Below are 15,361 nucleotides of genomic sequence, written 5' to 3' on the forward strand. Positions count from 1 at the left end.
CCGGCAACGGGATCGCAACCCTCGGTGTCGTGCCCGCACCTCGCTCAGCCAGTGAGCGGGAACCGGTCTGTATGTGGGATCCGAACCCTCAGCGGGAGCACCGCAGCACTCCCAAGAGGCGCACTGTAGCAGTGCGCCACCGGGCCAGCCCAATACAGAGGTTTTTAAAGAAATTAAAATAAAATTACCATATGACCCAGCAATCTCTCTTCTGGATATATACCCAAAGGAAATGAAATCATCACTTTGTAAAGACATCTGCACTCCCATGTTCATTGCAGCATTACTCTCAATAGCCAATACATGGAAACAATGTCGAACAAATGGATAAAGAAACTGCAGTGTATATATACATATATATTTATATATATACACACACACACATACAATGGAATATTATTCAGCATTAAAAGACAAGGAGGTCCTGCCATTTGCCACAGTATAGATGAACCTGGAGGACATTATGCTGAGTGAAATAAACCAGACACAGAAAGAAAAATACTGCACGATCTCATTTATATGTGGAATCTAAAAAAAAAAAAAATACAGAGATAGAGAATAAAATGATGGCTACTAGGGGTAGAGGGGTGGGGGAGGAAATGGGGAGATATAGGTCAAAGGATGCAAAGCTGCAGATACGTATATGAACAAGTTTAGAGATCTAATGTACGATGTGAGGACTATAGTTAGTAATTGTATTATATTAGGGATTTTTGCTAAAAGAGTAGATTTTAGGTGTTCTTGCCACACACACAAAATGAGTAACTATGTGAAATGATGGATATGTTAATTTGTCTGACTATAGTAACCATTTTACTATGTATATGTATATCAAAGCACATTATTATACACCTTAAATACATACCATAAAAGAAAGAAATAAAATCCAAACTTTGCCCAATGGCCCAGAAATATGTGATCTGGCTCCTGCCTCTCTATGCTGCTCTCATACTGTTTTCCCTTCGCCGACTTTGCCCTGATCACACTGGTTTCCTTTCTGCTCCTCAATTTGTACAAAGCCCCTTCCTTGCTCAAGAATTTTGTACTTGCAGATTCTTCTATTTGAATAATTTTCTCCTAATTGGTTTTCCCTTCGCCGACTTTGCCCTGATCACACTGGTTTCCTTTCTGCTCCTCAATTTGTACCAAGCCCCTTCCTTGCTCAAGAATTTTGTACTTGCAGATTCTTCTATTTGAATAATTTTCTCCTAATTGTTTTCATTGTGGTTCCTTCTTGTCTTTTAAGTCTTAGCTTAAGTATCATCCCTCAGAAATGTCTTCTAGATCATTCCATTAAATGAGCTTCCTTTCTCCTTCCCCAGTTACTCTTTATCACATGATCCTGCTCATTTCCTTCACAGTTCTCATCACATACTGTAATTTTTTTAATCCTCCATCTCTCTCAAGTAGAATGCAGTTTTGTTCTGTATCCACAGCATAGAAGATGCTCATTGAATATTTTTAATGAATGAATCAAAAAATGCCACACTCTTTTATCTTATTTGATAAAACATTTCAGGAATTTTGCTTTCAGAATTGCCTTTAAAGATGATTAGGTTTTCATATAAAAAAACAATTACTGCTTTATCATCTTAGACCATTATTCCTTAGATTGATACTTTGGCTTATACTTTTACTCTTTGAAATGTTATTTATTCATTCTGTTTACCTGTTCTCTTTTCTTAACTCAGCTTTGTACTGATTTCTACTTCTCTCTTTTTTCTTTCATCAGAAGCTGAAGATGGTTTCTGAACCAAGAGCCCTCCATGGGATAGACCTGGAGTCATAGGGGAACCCACGCTGGGGAAGGGGCTCTTAGAAATCTCCTCTTCTATGTGGTCTTTCCTGACATTTCTACTCCAAGCTCAGTTAAAGTGACTAAATCCCACTTTGAACCTCACTGTACCCCTACTCCCAAACATCTGTCACCAATCACATTTTCTACCTGAACTGTTTTCATGTCCTTGTCCTCTAAACTTGAAGCCTGGTTGAAGGGAGGCGCAATGTATTGTTTATTTTTGTGTTTGGCACATAGCAATTAAATATTACATGACTGCTGAATAAATGACAGAGTAAGTGGCATCAGAAGCAAACTCACACTTATGTGCTATAATATATATTATATGTGTGTTATAAGTGCTTTATATTAATGCATGTATGAAATTAACTGACCAAAATAAATGTTAATTGCCAGAAGTTGAATTGTCTTTAAGGCAACTTCCCTTTTACACATGCACATAAGAACAGAAATTAAGACCTCTTGTTTCTCACCTGTGTTGAGGCTGCAGGCCATAGTGTGCGTGATTGAATCTTGCATTCAGTATCTTCTCTAGTTGATTATTTATTTGTGCTGTAGTTAATATTTTCTGGATAAAACTATTGAACCGAGTGAAAAAGGAGCTATCCATGGGATACCCATTTCCCCAAACACGGTGTAAAATCCATGATCCTCGTCTAGTACTGAGGAATACCTGAGGGAGACAGGAATGGAGCAGACCAGTGGAGAGAACATTTTACATACTATTATTTTCATTCATACATTCCCATTACCCAATTTTAAGAGCGTTGGCTACTAAGGATTTGGAAGTAAAATACTATGGAGTGTTTATTGTGCTGTGCCTTACCAGAACTGTCTACTGATTTCCAGAAAAAGGCTGCATCTATGGTACCAAATTTCTGAATGAAAAACAGAAAAATTCATTTACTGGTCTATATGTTTTGAATTACTTTAAAAAAATATTCCTGGATATTGATATAGTTGTGCTTGATATAAGTGAGGGTTTGAATTTAGAAGTGAATTATTATGTTAACTACTATATAATTCTACTATATTGTTTGCATCAAAATAAAAATGTACTTTAAAAACTTTAATGAATCAAATTGTCCAGGACTAGTGTCCTGTTTAACTGAATGTAATCAGAATGACTTTTCAAATCTTTCTATAATATATTTGTAGACTTTTCTGCATTCTGAAGCAATTAGAAAATATATTAAATTGTTCATTCAATTACTGGTGCTTTTGCAATGTTGAGGTGATCATGTTGAATTTCAATTATTACTGGTCAAGTCTGTGAAGTACAAAATAGATTAAATGGGTGCTAGAGACCAAGAATTGAATGCTCTTTAAGTGCTTGTTAAACTTTTTAAAAATAATTAAACACTTAGTAAGTGGCTTAGTAATAATTTCTCCTAAAAACTGATGACAATTGACAACAGATAAAGATAAATAATTAAAAATAAGTAAAAATAATCAGGATATCTGAACATCCTAGTAGGTTTTGTCTTCCATTAACTAAAATGTTATTAAATGTGGTCAACAATCCTGAATGCAAAAATTTAGTTTCTTCTAAACTCAAAGTATTATTAATTTTTCAAGAGAAGAAAGAGTACTGAATTATTAAGCATAAATAAAGTTCTTGGATAACGTGCTCTTGTATGAAATGAAATATACCTAAAACAGAATTTATTATTTCCTTCTATACAATACTTCTAGTTAAAGAGGATCATATATTTATTTTCCTGTTTTTTCTGTTCTTTAATTCTACCACCAAAATCTGCTGATCCCAGATAGAATCCCAATTTATTGTGCTTACTACTATCTGAAGTCTTTTTCAGGGACCACGTGCTGTTGTGGTAGTGAGAAGTCAGATTCATTACCTAACATTTTGTTTTACCTATGCTAATGTTTTACTCAACTAGCTCAATTAACAGTAATTTGTTCACATGTGTTTTCCATTGTGAATATGAGGGATTTGTTTTGCACTTATCCTCTGCTCTCTGTGAATTTAATCATCTGGAGGCCGGAGCCCATAGATCTCATTTTCTTTTCTGGCCCCTCACAGACCAAATCTACATTCTGAAAGGCACCCATAAATGCATAGGCTTCTATTATTAAAAGTTTTGTTTCCATTCGTGAAGTTGTTTAAAACAAACAAACCTGTTTTGCTACACGACTTAGCTCCACTGCAATATCCACTCCAGAATTCCCAATGCCAACCACTATAATTCTCTTTCCTAAAAAGTCCTCGGGACTTTTGTATTCCCGACTATGGAAATAACAGCCTTCAAACTTCTCAATGCCTGTGGTGGACAAAGATTATTTCTCATTATGAAGAATATTTTTCACAGTGCTCACTTAACACACACAAGAAAGTTATGTTCTGAATAATCTGAAAGAGCAAGATTTTGAGTCTGCATCAGTAAGTTGAATATTACCATTAGTCCTAAAAATATAATTTTATATTTTACAAAGTTCAGGAAAAGAGGGAGTAAACTCAGTATTAGTCCCTGTGGATTCTGGATGTAGACTCGTGGTCTTATAAAGTATTTAGTAAATGGTAGATCTATCTGTCTTAGACCTATTCAAAATGAAAGTTTCATGAAAATGTTATTATAATCTAGTTGTATTCATTATTGTATTGTCCCTGTGAAGTCTTAAGCAAAATGATGAAGCAGGAAGCTGGTTCTTTTTTTGTTTTACTCTTTTCTGAGGAGATATAGAGCCTTTCTTCATCAATTTGACATCTCGTCTGCCTTCCAAGTGCCGGATGCCCTTCTGCTATCCCTGGCTCTGCTGAGGGCTTCATAGCAGCCTCCAGTCTGTGTCTGGCATTCTCTGCCATTGTCCCATTCTGGACATGTTTATGTCTCTGTCCCCCGAAACCCATCCAAATATACATAACCCATGTATTCTCTATAGGGAATGTCTCTCAGTGAAGAAGCCAAGAAGCTGGTAAATATATAATTGTTATTAATATAATCTATATGTTATATTGTAATTATATAATGATTTCCAGAATACATTGCATCTTAACAGAGGATGAAGTACTTTTATTTTACGTGTGATTATGTTGGTGTGTAGACACTGAAAGGTTAGGCATTTTTCATACATAACTCAACCGGTCAGTTGGACAACCAAAATCCAACTTTAAGTGCCTTGATCTCCACCTAGGACTCTTTTATTTTCAGTTTACCTCAATTTCCAAGGAGTTTCTTATGATGGCTTGTTAAGCATCATGGAAAGACACTGAGATATCAAATATTTCTTGATTGACTCCTGATAGCAATTGATGAAAGGGAGAGCAAATAAAACAAGAGTAAAAGGAGAAGATTTAGTTAGTGTGGGTGGAGGAGTTTTTGTTTTAAGTAACAGTCTCCTTTGCGATGGGCCTCATTTTACCTCAAGGAATTCAAAAGGATCGATAAGCTTCTACTCTGTTTTTATTAGCCAATGAAAATTTATGATAAATAAATATTATTTAAGATCTTCTCCCAAACTCTAAAATTTCTAAGTTGGTGGATTTGCCAGCTTTTTGCTTGTTTTGCTTGTTATTTGTCTCTTATTTTTATTAATTTCACATTCTCTAGAAAGGAGTGAGATCAAGTGAATGCACGTGAAACTAAAACCACTTATTTATGGGCTAATTTTTGTTATTTATTAGAAACAATATAAAACTATAGTAAGTAAAAAATAGAAGTTGTAGTCTTTGCCTATTTTTGTATGTCAATGGACCGTATTGTCCTGTTAACGTAAATGTTGTTTGTTATTGAGTGTTACCGGAGAAATTTCATTAACTCTAGTAATAAAATTCGTGGTCTGTCATTTTGCTCTGTAAGTTATTTGGAAAGTACTTTCTACCAAACAGATTCTTAGTGACATACCTGGGAAGGACTGAAGTGGTAAGTAGGGGTCTGTGTGATGTCCACTGCAGACCAAGACTCCATCAAAGACCAAAGACTCCTGTTTCCCATCAGTCTCCACAACAACATCCCATTGTCCATTGAAGGAAAAATCTGGATGCTTCCTCACACTTCGCACTTTGGTCTGAGAACAAGTACACAAACACAGATGATACACTATCACAGTCCTCAGGTTTAATCCCTCCTCCTCCAAATCCCATAAGTATAAATAATACGACTCATCTGAGGTGTTCACACTCATTTAATTCCTACTCCTGGGTACTCCCATAGTGACTTCGTGGTGGGTGCATTTTCAAGATATTATGGCTATTTCATTAGAAATCTAATTCCATAGAAATCGACTCATCTGAGGTGTTCACACTCATTTAATTCCTACTCCTGGGTACTCCCATAGTGACTTTGTGGTGGGTGCATTTTCAAGATATTATTGCTATTTCATTAGAAATCTAATTCCATAGAAATAGAAATAGTTGAGATTTAACTGTGAATAAATAAAAGAGTGACTGAAGCCATATTCTGCTTCCAGGAAGACTTCCACATGTTTTTCATATTTTAGCACAGGCCTGTTCAGTTTCTTTGGACTTGGCTTTTGAGTTTCAGAGAGGTATTCATGTTCCATCATGACTATAGAGATGAATTTTATATGTGTGAATTAAGGGTGGTGGTGCTAGATATATCGTGGGAGCTACATGGATCTGAAAAAGTCTTCCCTGTGTTATTTATATGACCCTGATTCTTTTTCTACAGGCAATATGATTTGGTTCAATTACTACTGCCATTATTTTAAGTCCTTAAACATTTTGAATTCAAGGCTGAAAGAGAGGACACTTGCCATGCCACACAAAAATATTATCAGAATAGGTTCTGTTGGGCAAAATTCTTCAACCTCACATTCAAGTGAAATCTTCAAAATATCACTTCATTACAAGTGATGACTCTTTAGGGCAGAAGCTCACTAATGATCTCTTCTCATCATAGCAGAAGATGCCAAGTATAACTTTCATGTGTGCACAAGTGAAAGCGTCTGCACACATGCACACACATATATATACACACACAGTTACTATGCAATATTTACTTTATATTTTACCTTAAAGTGAATGTATTTCAGGAGGCCAAAGTGTTTGGCATACATCCGGAAGTAGTCCATGAGTTTGGAGTTGTGCATGTAATTGGGAAAATGATCAGGTACGGGGAAGTCACTGAAGCACATCATCTCCTTGGAAGTGTTGATGGTCACAGATTTGTAGATGCTAGGCACTTTTTCTGAAGTATTTTTCTATAGGAGAAAAGCCTCTCTTAATAAAATAAACTTTGAAATAACAAGAGATTCAAAATAAAATATTTTAAAGAAGAAAAATAATGTCAGGTATAATGAAGCAGTACAGTGCCTTTTATTTTCCATGAATATTTTCTCCTTCACTCCCATATTTGCTAGAGAAGAAAGTTACATTGACTCAACAATAAGACTTATGTCTGACTTTTCAGTAGAAATGATGGAAGTTAGAAACAATGGAATGATATCCTTAAAATGCTGAAATAAAAGTATGTTTACCTAGACATATATACCCAGTGAAAATACCTTTCAAAACTGAAAGTGGAATAAACACATATTTAGACAAACAAAAGCTGAGAGAATTTGTTGCCAGCAATTCAACATTATGAGATATATGAAAGGAAGTTCTTGAGGCTGAATAGAAATGAAACAAGATGGAAGCATGCAAATGCAGGAAGGAATGAAAACACTAGAAATCATAATTAGGTGGATAAACATAAAAAATCATGACTGTTTAAAAACATTAGTAATAATACTATCTTAAATATATTCAAGAACATACATGTAACATAAGGGTAGGAAGGGGAAATGGATTAAACTGTTGTTAAGATTCTTGTTTTCTTCAGAAAGGAGTAAAAATACAAACATAAGGTAGAAAGTTACATGTCAAGGATTAAAACCTTTAGGATAACCATGAATAATAATGCAAAAATGGATATCTAAATAGTTAATATATGAGAAAAATAAAACAATAAAAATATGTAAAACCAAAAGAAGGAAGTGAAGAATAAAAAACAAATACATGAAACAAATAAAAAATATGCAAGATAGTAAATTAAAACTCAATATATTTCTATTTCATTACATGTAAGCACTCTAATTAAAACAAAACCCAAAATACCAGACAAAAGTCTTCATTATGCTATTTATTTATTTTTGTTTTTTAAATTCATTTTGTTTTTGGTGGATAGCCTGTACAAGCATCCAAACACTTGACCTTGGTGTTAAAACACCACACTCTAACCAACTGAAATGGCCAGTCTTTATGCTATTTAAAAGAAACAAAAGGCTAAAAGATGGATATATCATGAAAACACTAATCAAAAAAGCAATTGGATTGGTTATATTAATATCTTACAAATTGGATATCATGGCAAAATTAGAGATAAAGAGGGAGAGTTAATAATGACATAAAGGTCAATTCTACAGGAAGATATAAAAATCTTAAATTCAAATGCACCTAGTAACAAAGTTTCAAAATATATACAGTAAATATTAATAGAATTAAAAAGAGAAATAGACAAACCCATATTCATAGCTAGAGAATTTAAATCATCTCCCTAAGTAAATGATAGAGCAATAAAACAAAAATTAGTAAGGGCATAGACATTTGAAAAACAATTCAACAACTTAGCTTTATTGACACATTTTACAATATAGGCCCTATGCTAGGCCATTAAAAAAGTCTAAACACATTTCAAAGAATTAAAGTCAGAGTATGTTCTCTAACAGCAGTGAGATTAAGTTAGAAATTAATAAGAGAAAGATAACCATATAACCCCCAATTACTTATAAATTAAGCAACACATCTAAATAACCATTGGATCAAAAAATATATCATGAGAATATTAGAAAATATTTTTAACTGAATAATAATGAAAAGATAATGCATAAAATCACTGGATGAAGCAAAACAGGGATTAGAGGAAAAGGTATAGCTTAAATGCATATGTTACATAAGATGGAAAATTTGCAAATCGATTATCTAAGCTCCAAATCAAGAACCTAGATAAACAGCAAAATAAACAAATGTAGAAAAAGTAAATAATAAATATATGAGCAGAAATCAATAAAATACAAATTAGATGCACAAGGGGAGAAAAGCACTTGACTTCAAATTTGTTCTCTTAGAAGATTAATAAAATTGATAAATCACTATCAAGATTGACCAAAAAAAAAAGAGAGGGAGAGAGAGAAAACATAAATTATTAATAACAGGAATAAAAATGGAACATCATTATAGAATCTACATATAATTTAAAAGATGTTAAGAAGATATTATAAAAAATACCCCCAAAAGAGTCAACTCAGAAAAAACAGATAAATTCTTTGAAAAACAATACTTACCAATACGACATGAAAAGAAAAAAATTTGAAAGACATCTGTTAAAGTTAAAAATGGAAAGCCTTATTTATGTTGAATTTGTCAATAAAAACTTTCCTACCAGGCCGAGCCTGTGGCACACTCGGGAGAGTGCGGCACTGGGAGCACAGCAGCGCTCCTGCCGTGGGTTCGGATCCTACATAGGGATGGCCAGTGCATTCACTGGCTGAGCGCAGTGCGGCCGGTCTCAAAAAAGGACAAAAAACCCCCAAAACTTTCCTACCAAAAAACCTTCCAGGCTCAAATAGTGTCATTGCTTAATTCTTCTGAACACTTAAATAAAAGAAAAGATAATCTTACACAAATTCTTTAAGAAAATTGAAGAGAAAGGGGCATTTCTCAACTCACTTCATTACCTTTAGTTAGAATAACCCTGATATTAAACTTGACATAGACATCTAAGAAGGGAAAATTATAGTACAATGTCATAAATAGAGACATAAATACTAGTAAAATTTTGTGTATTAGCAAGTTAGAAATATCATTAAAAATTATGAATCTAATCTAGCAATAAATAATAATATTTTTAAAAAACCAGGTAGGATTTTTTTCTTAGGAATAAAACTTCGCTTTATCATTTAAATATTAATCAGCAGAATGCATTGCACTAACAAAATTAACAGAAAAAGCACATGTTGATCTCAGGCAATGCAGAAATATCATTTGTTGAAAGTTAACTTATATCCATGATTTTAAAAACTTCATAAATTATGTATACATAAAAATATTCTTAATCTGAAAAAACTTTATTTAACATTCTGCTTACTGGTAAAATGCTGAACATGAAGGATGTTTTCTATTAGCATTTTTATGCAACATTGTTTTAGAGGTTCTATCTAATGCAGTAGGAAACGAAAGTCATAAATATTGGAAAGGAAGAAGTAAAGCTGTTATTATACATACAAGTCATGATTATGTACAAAACAAATCCCAAAAAATCTACGAAGAATTAGTGAATTTAGCAAGGTGGTTGGATACTAGGCTAACATAGAAAATTAATCATTCTATATACTAGTAACAAATTGGAAAGTGAAACTTTTGTAACAGCTATCATTTACAATAGCATAAAAACGCTGAATGTCTAGGAATAAAGTAACAAAAGATATGCAAGTCTTCTGTACTAAAAACTATAAATGATTGCTGAGAGAAATGAAAAAGTCGTAAGTGAGAGATATACTATTTCATAAATGAAATGACTCAGTATTATTAGATTTCAATCCTTCCCAAATTTATCCATAGACCCCATGCAATCCCAAATAATCTTCGGTAGATATTTCTGTGGAAACTGGCATGCTAATTCTAAATGTGTATGGAAATTTAAAGATCTTTCAAAAGTCAAGACAATCCTTCGGAAGAATAAAAACAATGCCAGGCTTCGCTATAAAGAGACAACAATGAACACAGTGGTACATGGATAGAAAAATAGACCAGCAGAACAGAGTTAAGGAATAAACTCACACATAAACAGTCATCTAATTTCTAAAAATGAGTAAATAAATAAAAGGCATTATTACAATTCGGTGGGGAAAGACTGGTCATTTCAACAAATGGAGCTGTATCCACTGGATATCTGTACGGGATAAAAATGAGCTGGATCCCTATATCTAAGCAAACACAAAAAGTAATTTAAAATGGATCACAGACCTAAAGGTAAAGGTCTGTGATCACACTACTAAAGGTAAAGTAATAAAAGTCCTGGAAGAAAATATAGGACCTTGGGATAAATAAAGACTTTTTATATATGACACAAAAGGTACAGCCATAAAAAATACTTGATAAAGTAACTTCATTAAAATTAAGAGCCTTTGTCAATAGACACCATTATGATAACCAAAAGGCATACCACATTTTGGAGAGGATATTCACAACAAATGTATGCAACAAAGGATTCATAATCAAAATATAAAGAGAACTCTAACCAAACAAAAGGAAAAAGATAGACAACCTGGGTTAAAATAGGACAAAAGACTTGAACGAGTTTTTCATAAAAGAGAAAATTCAAATTGCCAATAAGCACACTAAAAGACGTTCAACTTATATATGCATGAGAGAAATGCAAAGCAAAACTACAGTCAATAAACGCCATTACACACCCAACAGAATGGTCCAAATAAAAAGACTGACACTGCTAATTGTTTGGAAGGATGTGGAGCAGGAGAAACTCTCATACACTATTGGTGGAAATATAAGTTGGTACACTCATGTTAGAACACTGCTTAGCAGCATCTTGTACAGCTAAACATATTTATAAATTTTTGTTTATAAATTTGGTAATTTATGATTGCTAAATAGGGAATACAAACCAAATGTCCATCAACAAAAGAATGGATGAATAAATTGTGTTATATTTACATAATGAAATACTATACAGAAGTTAAAAATTTTATGTGAATTATTGCTATTCATAAATGATGGGTGAAAGAAACCAGACACAAAGCCACATAGTGAAAACAAAATTCATCAACAAAAGAATGGATGAATAAATTGCAGTGTATTCATATACTGGAATACTACACATCAATAGAAAATGGAAAAACAAACTACTGCTACGTACATAACTTGAATGAATCTCAACTACATAAAAGATAAGTGAAAGAACCAATACAAAAACGCATATACATGTATAATTTCAAGGACCAGCAAAAGTAATTAATAATGATAGAAATCAAAATAGAGGTTATCTCTGGGGATGGCTGGGTATTGACTGGGAAGAAACACACAGAAACCTCCTAAGGCTCTGGAAATATTCTATATCTTGATCTCAGCCATGGTTGCAAGAAGCATAAATCTATAACAATTATCAAGCTGTACATTTAAGATTAGCATACTTTATGTACTTTAATGCATATATTATACCTCAATATAATTTTTAAATAAAAAATTCAGAAAGTCTCACATTAGACAATAAAGTAAAACCAAGTTTTATGGAGACAAACCTAGAACAAAATGATTCAGTAAAATGAAAAAGTCAAGTGGAAAAAGATATGCTTATCAAGTTCTGACAAAAAGATAGCTCGTTTAGCAATATAATACCAACACAATATAATTCAAGGTAAAAGGAACAAAACTATGTTTTATGTTAATAAAAGGAACTATACACTGAGATGATATAACAGCCATAAACCTTCCAACACTCACCAACAAATCTTTTATACATGTGATAGAAATGTAAGGAGAAATGGTCACTACAATCCAGACACTCTGGCCTCCTGGCTCTTCCTTAACCTGCCAGGTAAGCATCCAGCTCATGACTTTGCACTTGAAAATTCTCTGAACTCCTTTCCCCAGATAGCCTCTTTGCTTTCTTTCTTTCTTACTTTTGAATTCTTTATCAGGTAAGCATCCAGCTCATGACTTTGCACTTGAAAATTCTCTGAACTCCTTTCCCCAGATATCCTCTTTGCTTTCTTTCTTTCTTACTTTTGAATTCTTTATCAAAATCACTTTTTATTGAGGATCTCCATGACTCCTTATTCAAATGATATTTTCCAAACTCCCCTCATTTCAGCTTTATTTTTCTCTACTATACTTCCACCATCACCCATATTATTTATTTATTTTACCTCTCTTCCCCATTAGAAGGTAAGCTTCTTAAAGGACTAGGATTTTTGTATACATATTTACTAATATATTCCCCAGGACCTATAAAAGTGCCTGGCACATAGTAAGTACTCAATGAATTATTGCTAATTAAATGAATAAATGAACTCCTGAATTAAAGATAAGACAAAATGGGTACTAAAGAATATTTAGAACTGAATGTCAATTAAAGCAATAGACAGAAAAATCTGTAGGTTGCAGAGAGATATCTGAATGACCCCAACACCACTTTGGAGGGTCTATCTGAGGGCAACTAGGAATGCTCCTTGGCCACTGGTTTGCTCCAGAAACACCATGAGGAGGTCCTTGTGGGGCAGTGATGTTGATTACTTTGCCAACAAGACCACTCTCCATAGGGATGAAGAGATCTCATATTCTAGCTGTTCACATATGGCCTGGGTGGGGACAAAAGTCCAGGGCAAGAGAAGGAAATCAGCTCATCAATGCATACCCATAGGATGCCAACCATGACTGGTGATCAGGGTAGCTCTCTGGGATTATCAGAACTGGAAAAATATTGATCAGAAATGCTGAACTTCAAGGGCACTTCTAATGATGGCAGAATGAAGCACCAAAAGAAGATGGGGCCACTTGGGAACTTAAGCTTATTCAACATTTGGCACCAAGCTTCAACCCCTCAAGGCAATAAATCTCTTGCTTCTAACAGCTAAGAGAAAAAAATTCATTGCCTTTTGCTACAGAAGAGAGGGTAGTATGCAGGGCCTGCCCTTCATCAGGCATAACCACAGAAGAGAATATGAAATTGCCCAGCATTAGACCATCTTAACCTACCATCAAAATCTGTGATGTCCCTAATCTTATGCACAATATCATCCGATCATTTCAAGGAATCCTCAGCCCTCATCCCTTTCTAATGTTTCTGATGATCACATGGAATGTCAGTTACCCTGAATAGAATCCCATAAATTTCATGCCTAAGTCTGAAATTGACATATACTTACATATCTCCTCAATCAGTGATGCAAGCAAAAAAATTAGGAACATTTAGTAATTCTTAAAATGTATGTTCATTTAAGGAAACCTTCACCCAAATTGTCACAGCTATTTTAAAAAGTTGTATGCCTAAAACCAAATAAAATCCAAACTTACTTGAAATTTCCAGAGACCTCCAATATCATCACTTCTTTCAAAGCAGGTGGGCTCCAAATCTTCATCTAAGCAGCACTTGATGGCACCCAGTCCACTGATTCCAGCTCCAATCACGGCAATCCGCTTCTTGGCCATTGTGCCTCAGCTGATCGGAAGAAATAGAGAGCTCTGTTACTACCATCTAGTCTATTTAAACAAAAATTACTTTGTCACAAGGACCTACAGTTTGATGTCCTAAATTTTGATTATTCTTATTAGCCATGAGAACACTAATATGTTGACTACCTAACAAAGACTATGACAGATATAAGGGACATAAAAATGTACAAAAATCAATTTCTTCCCTCCAAAAGTTCTCTGTATAGTCAGGGAGAGGAATGCAAACATATAATTCCAAGTCTATGTGATAAATACCATGTGTGCTATGCACAGGCAGCATGGGGAAGGAATACTTGGCCTACCGGAGGAAATGACAAAGATGCACAAACTTAAGGGTGAATGAACAAGAGTTAGCTAGATAAGAGACCAGGAAGGGTGGGTGTGTTTGTGCATGCGTGCATGTGTGTGTGCGGTGTGTGCCATTCCAGATGGTGGAGACAACATGAGTGAAGGCAGAAGTAAGAAAACGCAGAGTGGATGTGGAGAACCACAAGCAATCTAGGAATATTGGTATTCCTTCAGTAAGATAAGGACTGAAATGGGTCCATTCGGTGTACCAAAGTTGTGGTCATTTGTGATCTTTGCCAGAGAAGTTTCAGTGGCGTTGTGGGGTAGAAGCCATGTTACACTAGTTTTAGGAAAAAATAAGGCCAGAGAAATAGAGTAGACACAATGACTGTTAATTACATTCCAGAAAAGCCTGTAAAAGCAAAGAAAATCCAACATATTGACATTTTTCTCTCTTCTTTAATGACCTAGGAAAAGCTAACTGAAATAACTGGGAAATTTTTTAAAAACTGTATTTTCAAAATTATTATGAAAATATCAATACTTGGTATCTCCGAGTCTTAGACTGTGTATTCATTCATTTACCCCTTTATTTAATTGTTCAACAAAAACATTGATTCCCAACTGTGGACCAGGTCCTGTGCTTGTTGCTGAGGTTACAAACAATATGACACAGTCCTTGACCTCAAGGCTTCACTCTAAAGAAGGAGGGTCGTGCAGAAAAAGTGAAAGACAGCACTTTGTAACTGCTACGATTAAGACATATGTAAACTGTGCTTCGATCTTGCTGAGCCACTAGTAGTGACTATGCAGACCCACACCCTTTCTCGATGAAAATGCTATTTCCACTGAAGAAATGTCCTCCCTTTTCTACTGGCTACCTCCTATGTAAAACTTTCCTGAATTTCTCAGGTGTGGGTAAGCCCATCCTTCTTCGTGACAACAAAGGGCCTTGTACAGATCTCTGTTGCTGCATTTAGCATAGCCTTTTATTAGTTATTATTCTGTCTTATTTTGCCTGAGTAATATGTGCACAGGAAGATTTGAGACTCATAGCTGACACC

General features: G+C 34.3%; 1 protein-coding gene across 1 annotated transcript in view; it reads right to left on the reverse strand.

The window, feature by feature from the left end:
- Positions 1 to 13,985, reverse strand: part of LOC103601183 (dimethylaniline monooxygenase [N-oxide-forming] 5-like) — a 23,221-nt gene extending 9,236 nt beyond the window's left edge. Inside the window, exons 1-5 of the mRNA XM_008585563.1 lie at positions 13,851 to 13,985; positions 6,791 to 6,979; positions 5,662 to 5,824; positions 3,938 to 4,080; positions 2,272 to 2,471 (exon numbers count right to left, since the gene is read on the reverse strand). Coding sequence (XP_008583785.1) covers positions 2,272 to 2,471; positions 3,938 to 4,080; positions 5,662 to 5,824; positions 6,791 to 6,979; positions 13,851 to 13,985 — 830 coding nt within the window. The remainder of the gene's footprint in view (positions 1 to 2,271; positions 2,472 to 3,937; positions 4,081 to 5,661; positions 5,825 to 6,790; positions 6,980 to 13,850) is intronic.
- Positions 13,986 to 15,361: the final 1,376 nt, after the last annotated feature.

This window comes from Galeopterus variegatus, unplaced genomic scaffold, assembly GCF_000696425.1.
Source record: "Galeopterus variegatus unplaced genomic scaffold, G_variegatus-3.0.2 Scaffold3621, whole genome shotgun sequence".
In the NCBI taxonomy this organism is placed as follows: domain Eukaryota; kingdom Metazoa; phylum Chordata; class Mammalia; order Dermoptera; family Cynocephalidae; genus Galeopterus; species Galeopterus variegatus.